We start from the raw sequence: 16,127 nt of genomic DNA on the forward strand, positions 1-16,127 counted from the left end.
AAGTCAACAGGGGATGAGGCCAATGGGTGAAAAAGACTTCAGATGATAGTTATTTTGTTGTGGTAGCTCCCCCCCACCCCCACCCTATACCATACCATTAGGTGGTTCTGGATCAGGACTGTGGCAGTCCATGTCTGTAGCATGAGCACCTGCCATAATGCTCAGCACTCGGGAAGCTCCCAATATGGTGGGGACAGAAGGCTCTGGTCAGTAGATGGAGACGCCAGGCCACAGCCAGGTGTCCCTTCCTCCTGTGGGCCACTGTAGGCTGAAGTGAAGCATCCAAGGTGGCTTGGAGCTTAGCTATGCCTGCCTGCTAGCCCCACCTTCCACTCGTTCCCAGTGTTTGAGGGTTGGCTGTGTTCCATTCTGACCCAGACACAGGTCCTGGAACAATTCCAGAGCCATAAAAAGCCCATTGAACATCCACAGGGTCAGCTCAGGGCTGGAGAGCAGCGAGCGGCTGGAAAGCGTTCTCATAGTTCCGGTAGCGACTGGCACGAAACAGGCACAGGCCGTGCAGGTTGGTGGGCGCCCGGGCTGGCGGGCAGCTGACACTGTCTCCTCTCCCACTCCTTCTCCCAGGGCGGTGTCCGTGTCCTCCATGTCTGAGTTCCAGCGCCTGATGGACGTCTCTCCCTTCCTGCCGGAGAAAGGCCTGCCCGCAGCCAGTAGCAAAGAGGACATCACTCCCCCGCTGTCCCCTGATGATCTGAAGTACATCGAGGAGTTCAACAGCAAGAGCTGGGACGAGAGGCCCCCAGACCCCTGGGCGGGCAGGACCGAGGTGGGGCGGGCTGGGGGCGAGGCCACTGTGGAGCCTTTCCCTGACTCGTCCTGGTACCTCACCACGAGCGTCACCATGACCACGGACACCATGACCAGCCCCGAGCACTGCCAGAAGCAGCCCCTGCGGAGCCACGTCCGCACCGAGCCGTCGGGGGTGCGGGTGCTGCACAGCCCGCCTGCCGTCCGCAGGATGGACAGCATCGTGGTGGCCGGCGGTGAGAGCTCGGGCCACCCGGAGCCCGAGGACCCGTTTTCTACAAGCAGAGCCCGAGGGGGCCCAGGAGACGCTAAGGGGGGCCCCTCAGAACACATGCTTAGCAGGTGGCCTTGTGCCCCTCCCAGGCAACCCCGAGACTACGGGGAGGGAGGCCTGCGCCCCCTGGATGGCACCCTCTGCCCCTCCCTGGGCTTCGCGTCCCCACTGCACAGCCTGGGGATGTCCAAGAACATGAGTGACGACATGAAGGAGGTGGCCTTCTCTGTCAGGAATGCCATCTGCTCTAGTTCCCCCGAGCCCCTGGTCAAGGACATGGCCTGCCAGACCAATGGGTCCCAGACGACTGGGACGCAGACCGTGCAGACCATCAGCGTTGGCCTGCAGACCGAAGCCCTGCGCGGCGGTAGCGCCGTCACCAGCAGCCCCCACAAGTGTCTCACGCCAAAGGCAGGGGGGGGTGCCACACCCGCATCGTCTCCATCCCGTGGCCTTAGGAGCAGGCAGGTGGCCCCCGCCATCGAGAAGGTGCAGGCCAAGTTCGAACGGACATGCTGCTCCCCCAAGTATGGGTCTCCCAAGCTGCAGAGGAAGCCCCTCCCCAAAGCTGACCAGCCAAATAACAGGACCTCGCCGGGGCTGGCCCAGAAGGGGTGCAGTGAGTCGGCCTGGGCCCGCTCCACCACCACACGGGAGAGCCCCGTGCACACCGCCATCAACGACGGCCTCTCCAGTCTCTTCAACATCATTGACCACAGCCCCGTGGTGCAGGACCCCTTCCAGAAGGGGACGCGGGCTGGGGGCCGGTCTCGCTCAGCAGAACCGCAGCCGGAGCTGGGCCCAGGCCAGGACGCCAGCCCCAGTTCCCGGGGACGGTCACCCAGCCCCATCGGGCTTGGCTCAGAGACCTGTAGGGAGGAAGGGGGAGAGGGCACGCCTGTGAGGCAGGACTTATCCGCTCCCCCTGGCTACACATTCACCGAGAGCGTAGCCCGGATCCTCAACAAGAAGCTGTTGGAGCATGCCTTAAAGGAGGAGAGGAGGCAGGCGCCCCAGGGCCTCCCAAGTCTTAACAGTGACAGCCTCGTGGGAGAGACCGTCAAAGCCGAACCAGGGTCCATGGAGGTAATGAAAGCTGAGTATTCCCCGCCCTCCCCCTGCCAGCTCTTCCACTCAAACGCTGGGGAAACAAGTTTGAACCTGGGATTGTACTAGGTCATTTGATTTTAAGAATCCTGGCCCATAATAGGTTCTTGTGAGCTGGGAGATACCTGGTTTACAGGAGAGTGGAATAGGCAGGAACACGAACTCGGAGCTACTTTTTCAAAGTGACTCAGGTTCTCTTCTCTGGTCTAAGCGGTGGCTGCTCATTAGTTTATCTGGGCGTTTCACTGGGGGTCATAAGGTGCCATCTTTGGGGATAAAATTGTGTCCTAGGAATGTCTGTGTGTAAAGTATGGGAGTCGTGTCAGGGCTTTCTGCATGCTCCAGGTCTTTCTATGTGACAGCATGAGAGGTGTGCCGGGGAGGGTTTGAGAGTGTGGATTCTAGAACTTCTCACGAGGAGCTACAGCAGCTGGACTCCAGTGTGGGCTTCAGTGCAAAGCTGCAGCCTTCCATCTCACACATTACTCTCTGTGTCCACGAAGCCCCCCCAGGAATAACCCAGGCGAGGCAACACTCAGTCAAAACCCTGCCTTCGTGCAATACGATTATTACCCGCTGACACATCTCCTGTTATCCCATTATTATCATATGACCACACATATTATCACATTGTCATGTAATTATTATTACATCCCTGTTAACAATATCCTCAACTCAGTCAACCTTGAATTCTGTTCTGATGCCTATCCACACGTGGTATACTCGTCCCACGCCACCTTAGAAAGCAATCCCCATTTCCACTTCCAGAATGAGCAAAGTAAAACAAAGCCCGGTGACCGTGCTGGGGTGAAAGAAGTGGTGACGCCTGCCTCCCGGTGCTGACGACAGTCGGTCGGTCACTGTTTGGAGTGATCCATGCGTAGACGTGAGCGTGAGCCCCGACCCACCAGTAGCCCACATGGACACACTCCACCCCAGTGGAATCCAGACACCCACAGGCATTCTCTAGGCCGGGCAGCCCAGTGGATGGCGAGGGGCGGCGGGAAGAAGAGAAACTCGCTCCTTGAGCCGCCGCTTCTTTCCCACCCCCCGTGGCCCGGGCCTCGTGAGTAAGGAGAGGAGAAGAGTGTATTTCTACGCTCTGCCCCACATTTCCCACAGGGAAACAATGATGGTCAGTTTCCCAGTCTAACCCACCAAGTGGTATTTAACTCAGAATATAGAGTTTAAATCTGAAATGGGTCAAGTCATGCCAGTGACCTACTGAAATGGCAAAGCCATATGGTTTAGCCTGACCTTGACGGTCCATGGCCCCCATGTTCCGAAGCTGCGAGTCTTGTGATACAGCGGTGTGCGGGCTCTGAGAAGAACACATACCGTGGTTGAGTGTTCTCAGGTGACAGATGGTGTCATCTGCGGCTTCTGTCACCCCATCCTTCGGGGTCCTCAGGTAAGTGGCGCACTGCTGCGGAGCGTTTGTGTGAATGCCTGCCTCAGGGCCCGGGGAGGCATCAGCCGAAATCAGGGCTTTGTCCCAAAACATTAACTGGCTGTGTCTGGAATGTCCGTTTATATTTGCAACTACATAGGAATTAATTTTTAGGATCCAAAAAAATACTTTGAGTTAAAAAGCAAATCTATGATAATATGAAGAATGGTTTAATGACCGAATCACAGCTCTCAGGTGTGAAAATGGTTTTACGGGTACGAAGCTACGCCCAGCCCTTTGGCTCTCTGTCACGTGTCTTAGACTCCCTTCTCACTAGGTGTGCTTACCGCCTCAGAGATGATCGGCCGTTGGACGGGAGCACAGCAGAGTTTCGGGGTCAGAGCCTCAATGTCATGGACTCTTTTTCCTTTTTGTGTTGTTGCCATTTTACTTGTTCTAGATTCCAGAGGAATTACTTCTCGTCTGGATTGACTACTATATATTAGGCCCACTGGAGAGCCCTTCTTTTCACTCCAAAAATTTTGTTCTGGGTTTTCATTTCAAAATCTCCAGTGATTCTGAGTTGCCATCCTGCTCTGCGTGGCCTGCCGGGGCTCTCCCTGGATGGTCACAGCGAGACGGGGACGTAAGGGTCTGGCTGGGACCCGCACAGCAGGACTTCCCACTCTCACCCACACACTGCTTAGTCTTTTCTCTTGAAGCCATAACACCCAGGCAGCAAAGCAGAGAAGCTGTGAGAAGGAGTTCTGGCGTGAAGAGAATGAAAATAATCTGGAAATGCAGTTCTGTTCTTCTCTCCCATACCTAAGTGTAAAAGGGGCGGAGAGGGTTTTAGTGTGAGCAGCGGTCGCTGCATCATTGTGACAAACTGGCTGTTCTGTGCCTCCTTTCAAATACAAGAGCCGTGCGACTTCCATCTCTCTGCGCCAAAGGATGTTTGAAATGTTAAACCAAAGGGTAACTCCGGGAAGAATGGAAGTCAGGAGGGAGAGGCCTGTGGCTGTTCCACAGGGAGGCCGTTCCTCCCTTCGGACACGGCCGAGGAGAGGTCTGGGTGCCCAGGCATGCCATGCCCCTTTTGGGGACCTCCTGCTTCTCCTGGGAGCTGTCCCTGGAGCTGGCACCTGGCTTGTTGATGTAAAACCTTTACTGTTCTTCTTTTTTAAAAAGTACTTTTCAACCTACTTGCTTTTCTTTTCTTTGTCTGTCTGTTCTGTCCAGAACCAAACTGTCTTACTAACTGCCCCCTGGGGACTCTAGCCCTGCCTGCCTCACGCAGTAAGTGCTTCCATCCTTCTTCCCACGCTGTCTGGAGGGGGCACTGGTGTACCTCGGGGTTGGCGTCGGACACTCAGAAACGGGTGGAATCATCCCGGGCAGATCTGCTTCGTAGAGGCAGCGCCCCCACTGGCTCTGGGTCCGTCTGCAGGGACAGATTGATGGCCTGTACAATCCCTTTTGCCGAGGGTGGACTGCTTGGTGCAGAGAAAGGCTCCCAGGTGATAGAGACCCCACCTAGGTTTCTGCTCCCGGTGCAGTTGGCAGCCAGTATGCTTTCAGAGAGGGGACTGTCTCTGACACAGAGTTCTAGCCTGTGGGATCTGCTGGGCCTGCTACCGGTATTTGGTGGCACAAGTTACTACCATATGCTACATCAGGGGTGACCATAATGCAAGGAGGCTTCTTTTTCAACAACCGCACCAGAAGGAATAAGAGCAAATACATCTTGTCCTTCCAGGTGATCACCGTGGGTGACCTAGTAAGTGCTCAATAGATATGTGTTGATTGAATAAACAGCAAAGTCACCCCTGGTCCAAAAAGGATTCTCAGAACTGACTTCAAAGCCCATGTCGAGGCCCATGAGAAAACAGGAGCCTTGCGTTGAATCAAGGACAGAATTAGCTCATTCACTGATCTCGAGTCAGCGCTCGGGGGCCAAAGTACAGTTGTTTCTCCAAGACTAAAGTGCTCCAAGCGCCAGAGGCCCACAGAGCCCACGGCAAGGCCTGTCGGGAAAGGACAGCGAGGTGTGCTTATGTGTGCTGGGATGGCCACACGCCATTGCTCCCTGTGGGAGCCCCCAAGCAGGTGCTGGCGAAGAGGTGGCACAACACGAATGGAAAGCACATCCTCGTCCCGCATCGGCCAGGTGGGAACCGGCTGCAGTGTGTCCCATCAACCTCTAGCCGCAGCCCCACCAGCACACGCCCTTGCACACAACACTCTCTCATACACAACACAAGCACACACAACTCTTACCACACGAGGAGCAGTGACACCAGAAGACACAAAACAGTAGCAGATTTCCCGAACCATGCAGCCTCCGCATGCCCTGGGCTGAGGCGGGGTCAGGACACAGCTCACCCCGCGTAAGTTCGCCTTCCAGGTATTTCGGGGCCCACGGTGTTTTCACAGGCAGGCACCTCAGGTTGTCATGGTTCTCATTAGCACACGTGCTTTGCTGACGGGGGCCTCCCCATTGTCATAGAAAGTGCCAACCACAGAAGAGGCAGGGACCGGCTAGAAGCAGTCTCCATGTTAGGGCTCCTCCTCTGCGGGCCCCACGGGGAGGCAGCCTCCTCACTCCATCGCTCCCCTGTCCGCCTTCCATCTTCTTCCTTGTCACCTGGTTCGTCACGTCGTCCTTCAACACAGCCGCTGACTCTTCCCTGTGTGGCTCGCCTGCGCTGCTGACCACATCTTCCTCATTCTGACCTCGGCAGCCGCTTGTCACCTCTCTTTACATCCTCTCTACCTCCTGGCTGGCTCGGAGGGTCTTGGCTCTGTGTCATCGGCATTGCAGTGGTTTCCCATCTCAGCTTCCTGTTGTCTGAGTGTCATTGGGGCAGAGGGGTCCCACCCTGTAGGACTCCCCGTTTCCTCCTGCCACAGCTTTGCACATTGCTCTGTGCCAGCAAATTCCCATGCGGTGGCCTTGTTTCCTGTCGTGGAGACTGAGCCCTGGGAAGAAGCATTCCAGGTGATGGGCACCGTGGTGGAGGGTGTCTGGCATCACCTGTCCTCGGAAGGTGTGGGATGCCCGCAACACGAAAGCACGAGCACACTCTGACTCCACTTTCTGAAAATGCCGCTGCCAGGAGGCGTCACTAAAGAAAACTAGACCTAAATTAACTTTCTGCCGGCAGCATGTTTGCATGGCGTGGGAGTTTGTTTCACCCACTGCCAGTCAATTTGGGAGTAAACAGTAGCAGCGCTTGTTTTGAGGTGAGTCTCATTCCTAACACAGCTGGATGAAATCAAGGGAGGCTGGCCTCTTAGGACCGGCCTTGTCACTGAGTAGATCACTCAGGAGGGCCAGAGTGATGGGATCAGCTGGATCAGACCGACCACGTGGCCTGGGTAGACCACCTGTGGCCTGTGGCTTTCCCACCCTCCATAGGTTCCAGCCCAATCCTGACGGTGCTCTGTAAACACACCCATCTCACGGCTTTGCCATGTTTGATCCTCACTCGATGTCTTCTCATGACTGTCATCACTGACCATTCCTGTTGGGGTCTTTCCTTACCATTTTAAGTTCTTCTCCATGAGCAAAACATCAGTTAGCATGCAGAAGTTGCCCTCGGTCCGTTGCATACATGTCAAGAAGTGTGTTTGGGGGAAATCCCCCCCGCCCCGGAGGCACTGTCCGTCTGAGTAACCCTGTCTTTCTCTTTCTGGCTTTGAAGGAACTGCCTTGTTCCGCACTAGCTCCATCCCTAGAATCCTGCTTCTCCAGGCCCGAGAGACCAGCAAACCGCCGCCCTCCATCCCGCTGGGCCCCACATTCCCCCACCGCCTCTACGGCTCCATCGCTCGGAGACCCGGCCTCCTTGGAGGAGTTCGGGGAGGAGGAGCCGCCCGGGGAGAAGCTGCACCAGTGACGGGATGCAAGTTTGCATGGATTATCACGGAATAATTCACTGTAATTTGCATAACCACACCATCATCGCCCACCAAACTCTGCCCACAAGGAGAGAGCTCGCTGTCCCAAGGTCAAAGAACGTGTTGAGAAAAACACACAGCTGCTGAATGTTCAACCTCTGACCTGAGATGTTTCTAGAACGAAACAGTAAATGTGCCTGTAATAACTTAATTTTTTTCATAGCTCAGAAAACTATTTTTGTCTCCCATCTTTTTTACACACAGTATATTAAAAAGGGTACATAAGATATAAATAAATTTTAAAAAATAAACGTTTTAAAGATGTACATTTTAAGAGATCCTGAACACCCTCGATCTAATACTGGCTGCCTCTCTGTTACATTTGCACTGTTACGTTTTGGTTTGCTTTATTTCCACGTTGAATTAGAGTGTTTTAAGTTAATTTTCTTTTGTCAGTGTTTTTGGTTTTTAAGAATTTTTGAAAACTTCAGACCGTCTGATAAAGTGAACTTCTTGTAGTGAAAAAGTCAGGAAGCCAATAGTCAAGACAGATGCCCTATATGCTGGAGGGAACACATGTCAGCGTTTTGGAAAAGGGCACCGAGTCCTCAGCGGGACTCACCAAATTCTTTGTATAATCCACATACTCTATCGACTTGCACGTCCTCGGGTTCGAGGCGCTGGGGTGCATGTACATACTGCTGCTGTGGCTCCCCATCGCCCGAGTGAGTCGTCCCGTTGTGCACATTGTGAGTTCCCTCGTACTGTACTTTTGTCGTCTTCTTGCATCGATGAAACAATATCCGTGGCTTTTTTAAATTATTGTTAAAAGACGAGCTGACAATATGCAGTGTTTACTCAAAATGTTCTGTTTACGGGAAAAATACTACACACGGTCGTGAGGATACTGGATTGGCACAAAGGACGGTGCCTCGGAGTCTGTATGAGACAGTGATGAAGTAGAAATAAAGCCTTGACATGATGGCAGCCTGTTGCCAGACCTGGTGTCTCACACGCCCTCTGTCTCTCCTCGGGGCTCAGGAGGGGAGATGCCATAAACGGGATCTCGGGCCAGGGGAGCTCATGGGAAAAGGCAACCGCTGCTAATGAGGCACCTATGGGAATACGCTGAGTGTGTGGTGGTGTGGTTTCACTGGATTGCAAGAGCCTCCTGACGTAGATAAAAAGGCAACTTCGTTCTTGTTGAAAAAGCCAGAAGGGGTGGATGTGGGGTTGGGGTGTGGTGAGGACACTGGCTACCCACAAGTCAGAATGTGCCAGCCTCCGTCCCTCTCCCCTCATTGGGAAAGCAGGAGTGGCCAGTGACTCCAGTTTCCATCCTGGTGCTGAGATGGATTTGAGAGAGTAGGAGTCTGAAAAGCGACATGCTGCCTGGAACACACGTAGGACTATTTTAGGCCAGATCTTCGGGCTTTAATGTTTCATGAACACAACAATTTTCTTCTTATCCACACAGGTTCATAGAACAAGTTCTATTCTGAGTATTAGCACAGTTCCATCATTAAATATTTTCAAAAAAATGGAAAGCAACAACTAGTGTTATGGATGTAGACGCCATGGAACCCTGGTGCACTGTTGGTGGGGATGTAGAATGGTGCAGCTGCTCTGGAAAACAGTAGGATGATTCCTTAAAAAGTTAAACAGGATTTTCATATGATCCAGCAATTCAACTTCTGGGTTATAGGCCAGAGGAATTAAAATCTAGGACTTGAACACATATTTGTACACCCATGTTCATAGAAGCATTGTTTACAATAGAGTGGAATCAACCCCCATGTCCATTGATGGATGAATGGATAAATAAAAAGTGGTCTACACATACAGTGGAATATTATTCAGCCTTAGAAAGGAAGGAGATTCTAACTCATACTACAACATGGGTGAACCTTGAGAACATTATGCTACGTAAAATAAGCCATTCACAAAAATAACAAATATTGTAAGATTCCACTTATACAGGGGGAGGCAAAAATAGGTTTACAGATAGTCATATGAAAAATAATACAATAATTCATAAATAATACAAGAATAAACTGTGTTTTGCATACTCAACTGTAAGCCTACTTTTGGCCCACTATGTGGGACCTAGACTAGTCAAATTCATAGATTAAAAAAAGTAAAATTAAAGTGACCCTGAGGTGGGAAGAGGGAAGAATGGAAGTTGATGTTTAATGGGTATAGATTTCTGTTTAGGATGATAAAAAGTTCTGGAAATGGATAGTGGTGATGGTTGCACGACCGTATGATTAAATGGTAAACGTTGTATTTTACCACAATGACAGTGTTTTAATCTAAAAAAATAAATATTTCACTTAACCACTCTAGACGGAACTGCAAACAAACTATCACCACGTTGACAAATGTTGTGTGTGCCTACCTTGTGCCAGGGTAAATGCTGGGAGGTACAATAACATCCTTCCAGCTTGAAGCAACCAGCCAGCAGCCAGAAGGAGGGTTGTCAGTGCTCATAACAGAAGGCTTTGGGGTCGAGGGGAGTTACAATCCAGAGCCTCGAAGAAAGCCATCAGCACTCTGCCTGCCTCCTGGCTCCGCTCTCCTGTGTGGCTTCATTCTCAGACAAGCATCCCAGGAGTTGGCAGTGATCATCCTCAGTGGCTCTTACCAGTTTAGCAACTCCTAGAGAAAGAGGGTCTCTTACCAGTAGCTCCTGCGAAAGCCCCAAGACTGATGAGTCTCCTGGATCTGCTTTAATTCACATCTGCCTGAGCCTATTACAGACAGATTAGCCCAGCAAAGGAAAACCAGGGAGCTTCGAGAATAGAGGGGGAAAGTGCATGGAAGACAGCAAAGCTGCTCACGACTGTGGGGAACCCTCAAATTACAAGGAGAAGTTCCAGTCATCAGAGAGAACTTGCTATCTAATTGGGGGAGATGGACTTCCCAGGCACAAAACCAAATGGGGAGAAAAGGAGAGGTATGTAAATCCTAAGTTAAAGGGCTTGAGTTGGACCTCGAAGGAAGAGCAGGATTTTTAAAAAATATATTGTTATTTATTAGAGAGAGGTAGAGAGAGATAGAAACATCAATGATGAGAGAATCACTGACCGGCTGCCTCCTGCACACCCAGGTATATGCCCTTGATGGGAATCGAACCCAGGACCCTTCAGTATGCAGGCCGACTGAGCCAAACCAGCTAGGGTAGAATTTAAATGTGAAGGCAGGAGACGGGGTTCGGTGGGAGAAGAGTAGGAGCAGCTATGTGAGGAGGTGGTAAAAAGAGCATCTGACCTGGGCAGGGAGGCAGCACCTGGGCTGGGAGCAGGTCCAGCGAGCAAAGCCACGTCATGCGACGTCAGTGCCTGAAAAGACCATTGGGAATTTCTCCAACCACCCACTTTTCTACCAGTTGGGCTTCGTATTTTTGAGTCCATTTATTGTGGAACCACCCCAACTTTTGCAAAGGCAAGATAAGATGGTGGAATGAAACACTTTCTACACTCCTGTCCAAATGAATGCTGAGGCAGCTAAGTGGGTGATGCGGAGAGCAGCTGCACAGGGAACAGCCTGCGAGAAGTGTTTGTGTATGTCTCCAGGAGCCAGTGTTCATGTGCCATTTGCTTTTATGTCCTAAAGAAAGAGGCAGGAGCAGATTCCTCAAACACAGCTAACGGCCCTTGCACGCAGGGCATGCCCTGCCCCTGGCGCAAGGCCAGCACCAGCGGCCCACAGACATTTCTCATCAAACCGCGGTCAGGCTGGGCCGTAGTAGACCCAGTCCACTCTGCCCTTTTTTCTTCTTATGAGAAGGTAAAGGTTTTCAATATTATGTGTCTTTTTAAAAATATGCATATCATAATTCTAATTTTTATTTAGTACATTGGTGTTTCACCCTTTTTTTTATTAAGCTTGTCAGAGTTATGGGTATTTTGTTCAAAAAGTAACTGAGAAGTACAACTATCATTTACTATTTTCTAATTCATTGTTGTTGTTTTTCAAATGGTGGTAAAATACACATAGCATAAAATTTACCATTCTAGCAATTTAAAGCATACAATTCAGTGGCAGTTAGTACATTCACAGTGTTGTACAATCATCACCACTGCTTGGTCCCAGGACATTTTCATCACCCTAAAAGGAAATAATGCACCCCACTCCCTGGCAGTCACTTTACCCAGTCCCTGGCACCCACAAATCTGTTTTCTGTCTCTATGCAACTGCCTTTTCAGGATGTTTCATATAAATGGAATCCATCAATATGTGGCCTCTTGGGCTTCTTTCACTGGGCATAATGTTCTTGAGGTTCATCCATATTGTAGCATGTATCAGTACCTTATTCCTTTTATAGTTGAACTACAGGCCCAGTGCACAAAATTCGTGCATGGGAGGAGGGGGTCCCTTAGCCTGGCCAGCACCCTTGGGGGGTGTTTGACTGCCGGACATCCCTTTTGCAATCCGGGACGCTGCATGCACCAGTGACCATACTTTTCATACAGGTGAAAGGCATCTTGCTGTTGTATGGGCAGGTACATGTTTTTGCCCTGATTATAAAAAGTAGTACATAATATGATCCTTCCGAGGCAGTAGTACCATTTTCCCATCTTATGGGTGGAAAAACTGAAGCAGAGAGAAGTTCAGTAATTGGCTTTGTCACACAGTTATAAGTGTCAGAATCAGGGCTGACCACAAAATGTGCAAGCCAGAGTCCATGCATGAGTTCGCTGCATCATCCTGTTTTTTCAGTGTTAGAGTAGCCTTGCCAGGTTTTAATTTTTAAATCTAAGAGACTGTTCCCCATATATAGGGTAGGGTCCCTAGGCCTAGCCAGTGATCAGGGCCAATCTGCGGGGCAACTGGCAGGCGGAGCGATCTGGCCCTCCCCCCAACCCCCTCCCGCTGGCACCTGCCTTGGCTGGTGGCCTGGCGCCACCGATCACCACGGCTGGTCGCCTCCTTCTCCTGTGTTGAGCGTCTGCCCCTGGTGATAAGTGCGTGTCATAGCGACTGGTCATTCCACTGGTTGTGCCACTGTTCGGTCGATTTGCTTATTAGGGTTTTATTATATAGGATGATACTACATTTTATGGATATACCACATCTTGTTCATTCACCAGTTGATGGAGATGTACTTATTGGTTACTTTAAACAGCCTTGGGCATTCCCCAAAAGGAGGCAATTCACAATGAATAACCAGGACACTCATCAGTCAATTTACATAATCAAGCCACTCGGCAGCTCTGATTCTTAAACATAGTTGCTCCAAGTGGCCACCAGTACATATGCTACTTGTCCTGCTTTTCTTCAATTTGCATTTAGTCCTTTCAGCGTTATTCTTTGAATGCAATGTGCATTGGAACCAGTATAGCAAGAAGTCAGGTTGAGTCATAAGCAAGGTGTCTGTTTGAATGAATTTTAATGACACTGGGTCTTTAATACACTCTGGGTCACTCCAATCAGGGTGGCACTGAGAGAGGGGAAAATCTAAATATGAATCCTGGTGGGAACACTTAAAGTAATGCAACTTTAAGCCATTTCTTTAAGACTCATTTGAAAAATAGTAACAGTCATACCTACTTCCCAGGCTTTTAGAAATTAAGGTTTATTATGTACCTAAAGTGTGCAACATGCTATGCTGGGAGTTGTGAACACTAGAGATGAACAGAAAAGACCAACTCCCAGCTTTCCCAGAGCTTATATTCTAGGGTTAAAATACAAAAATTCCTCTGAGTAAATTTGAAGATTTTATTGGCTTTATGGAACCATGAATAGAGCAAATAGAAAGGAACTCCAAAGGGCTGTACAAAATGGAAGGTTTTTAAAGACAGAAAGGGGGCAGAAAAAAGAAATGATTAGCACGAAATGCATTGTTTCAGGCAATGTCCGCCTCCTAAGGGGAATGGAGGGAGCCTACCACAGATGATCTTACTAGTGCTGGCAGGTAGTTCCAGGTTTACATTTCTGAACCCAGCCGGTCTTGCTCAGTGGTTGAGCATTGACCCAAGAACCAAGAGGTCACTGGTTCAATTCCAGGTCAGAGCACATGCCCCGGTGGCAGGCTCGATCCCCAGTGGAAGAAGCTGAGGCTGAGATAAGGCTAGATATTAAGTATTATGTTGTTTTTTTCACATGAGCTTAGCACAAGTGACTCCATTTGGGACCTGATGCTTCTTCTTAACTCAAGGGATGAGAAACACGTAGTAAATAAGTAAGTGAAGGGTAATGGAGAGTGACTGAAAGGCTTCCCTGAGGAGATACCACTGGAGTTGAGGACTGGACAAGAAGTAGCTGTCAGCCAGGGAGAGGGAATGTCTGATTACAACGTTGAGATGAGAAGGTGGACATGAGCCTGGTGTGTTCCCGGAAGCAAAAGAAGGCCACTGTGTCCTGAGCAAGGGAGTTTGGGAGAGGCCTCATGGTCCACAGGAAAGAGTTTGAATTTTATGCTGGGGGTTGGGGGATCCATTAAAAGATATTAAGCAAGGGAGGCATTTTTAGCAGACTACTATGACGTAGGATAAGAAGGGGCAAGATTGGAAGGCTTCCCAATAAAAGGCTGCTGTGTTGACCCAGAGAAACCTTGATGGTGGCTTGGGCGGTTTTTGTGCTGTTTATTAGCGTCACCAATCGCAGGCTTGCCACATGCTGCTCGTTAAAAACTGGGCTGTAGGATCTGCTGTTGAGGATCCGGCAGGCTCCACTTCCGAACTCCAAAAGCTACCCCAGTTGTTCAGATAAAAGCTGAACCAAGCCTTTATTTATTCTTCTGCTGCCTCTCAGGCCAGGCCAGCAGCTTTGTCAGTGGCCTGGGGCCAGGAAGAACCAGTCTCGCCTCTTAGCTCCTTCCCTTCAGGACACAAAATTACACAGCAAAGTTCTTACTCCTGTTTTGATTTGTTTTAAGGTCTGATCCTTCTCCAAAAGGAAGTCAGCCCTTGTAAGCTATTAACAGCCATTTGTAATTTGGTAAAAGTGGGGTCCTGCTCTTTAAAGTTGACTTTATAGGAGGACAACTAAGAGCTCTGGGCCTGGGAATGATGGGGGAGGGCTGGGAAGGTACAGTAGTAGGTGCTGCGCAACCTAATCTAGAAGAATGGATAGGACTTCCTGTCAAGGTGGTGGCATGGGTAAATGTGGTACTCACATCCTCCCACAAACACACCAAAATTAAAACTAAACTACAGAACAGTCATTGAGAACCGCCTGAAATCTAGCTGAACGGAAGTCCTATAAATAAGGATATAAAGAAGAAGCCACACTGAGACTGGTAGGAGGGGCAGAGATAAGGAACAGGCTGGTCCCATACCCATGTGTGGTGGATAGAAATCAGGAGAGATATCTCAGCTCTGAAGTTCCCCCACTGGGGGGTGAGGGGTCCCAGCACCACACAATGCTCCCAGCCCAGGGCCCAATGCGAGGGAGAGAAGTGCCCATAAATTCTGGCTGTGAAAACCAGCAGGGATTGCAGCTGCGTCAGCCGAGGGCTGCTGAAGTCCCAAGCATTCCTCTTAAAGGGCCCATGCTTGGACTTGCTGACAGACTCACTCAATCTGGGCCTACGGGAAGGAACGGAATCATCTGGCTTCAGGTGAGAGCTAGAGGGGCAACTTCCTCCTAGACGGAAGTGCTGGCAGAGGCCACTGTTCCTTTGCTGTAAGTGCAGGATGGCATCATATCTGATTTTCTTTCAACCTGGCTCACACTCTTCACCCCACACTGGTGACTCCCTGAGATCCTGACCCCAATTTCCTGGCCCACCCAAGCTGCTTCCAGTGGCTTTTCCATACAAATGGCCTGTCTTGGTTCATGCTTCAGACCTTCTTAAAACCTCTCAAAGGTTCACAGTCCCCAGACAAGCATCATCTGGCTTCCTGTCCCATCCCTCTCACTAAGCAACCCCAACTCCAGCACTGGCGGCAGCCAGTCTCCGTGCAGCTTAGCCTTTCACAGGCACCTCCAAGCCCAGGACCAGTGGCAACTATCTGCAGATCACTCTGTAGCTCGTGCCAGATGGCCCTCAGCAGGGCCCAGGTGGCAGCTGACCTTGGTCTGAACCTCTCAAGAGGCCCCAGAACCAACACACCTGGTAGCCAGCTAAAGACCACACCAGAGCACTACTCAATCACTTCCACAAATGATGCGCTCAATGGGCAGACTCAGCAGGCACCAGAGCCCCGCTAAAGCAAATCCTGTAACGTAGGGTCAGCCCCCCCACAACAGCTCCTCCACTGTAGTCATGGCCAGTCCTTAAAACCAATCAGCCCGAGAATAAATCCCTCCAAATAGCAATCAAGGCTCAGTTACAACAGGAGGGCACACACAATCTACACCACAGGACGCCCACCGAAAGGTCAGTGTTGTCTCATTAGGTCACGCCGCTGCCTGCTGGAAGTTTTAAGAGCCGATACTCCACGTCCTCTGTTCTTTTCCGGCCTTGGCATTTGTGGAAGCATGTGTCCATCCATCTGGGCCCCTGAGTGACAGTCATACACAGACCCAAACTAATTGATTACATGTATGAAGCAGAAACAACTGAACTAAATATTCCAATGATACTGCCTCCTGAATATTCCAATGATACTGTCCCAAATATATAACATGAGGGACAAATAAGTCCTGGTAGGTTAAGCCACTGAGGTTTGGGAATTATTTATTAGGGCAGCATCTCTTAGTCCCTCCTGACTGGAATCACTGTCCAAAAAAATGGAA

At 50.4% G+C, this 16,127-nt stretch overlaps 1 protein-coding gene across 1 annotated transcript in view; it reads left to right on the forward strand.

Annotated features, from left to right (window-relative positions):
• Positions 1–4,820, forward strand: part of MTCL1 (microtubule crosslinking factor 1) — a 117,927-nt gene extending 113,107 nt beyond the window's left edge. The window contains exons 13-14 of the mRNA XM_008159865.3: positions 586–2,128; positions 4,782–4,820. Of these exons, the coding sequence (XP_008158087.2) occupies positions 586–2,128; positions 4,782–4,820 (1,582 nt within the window). The remainder of the gene's footprint in view (positions 1–585; positions 2,129–4,781) is intronic.
• Positions 4,821–16,127: the final 11,307 nt, after the last annotated feature.

Source organism: Eptesicus fuscus, chromosome 12, assembly GCF_027574615.1.
Source record: "Eptesicus fuscus isolate TK198812 chromosome 12, DD_ASM_mEF_20220401, whole genome shotgun sequence".
Classification (NCBI taxonomy): Eukaryota; Metazoa; Chordata; class Mammalia; order Chiroptera; family Vespertilionidae; genus Eptesicus; species Eptesicus fuscus.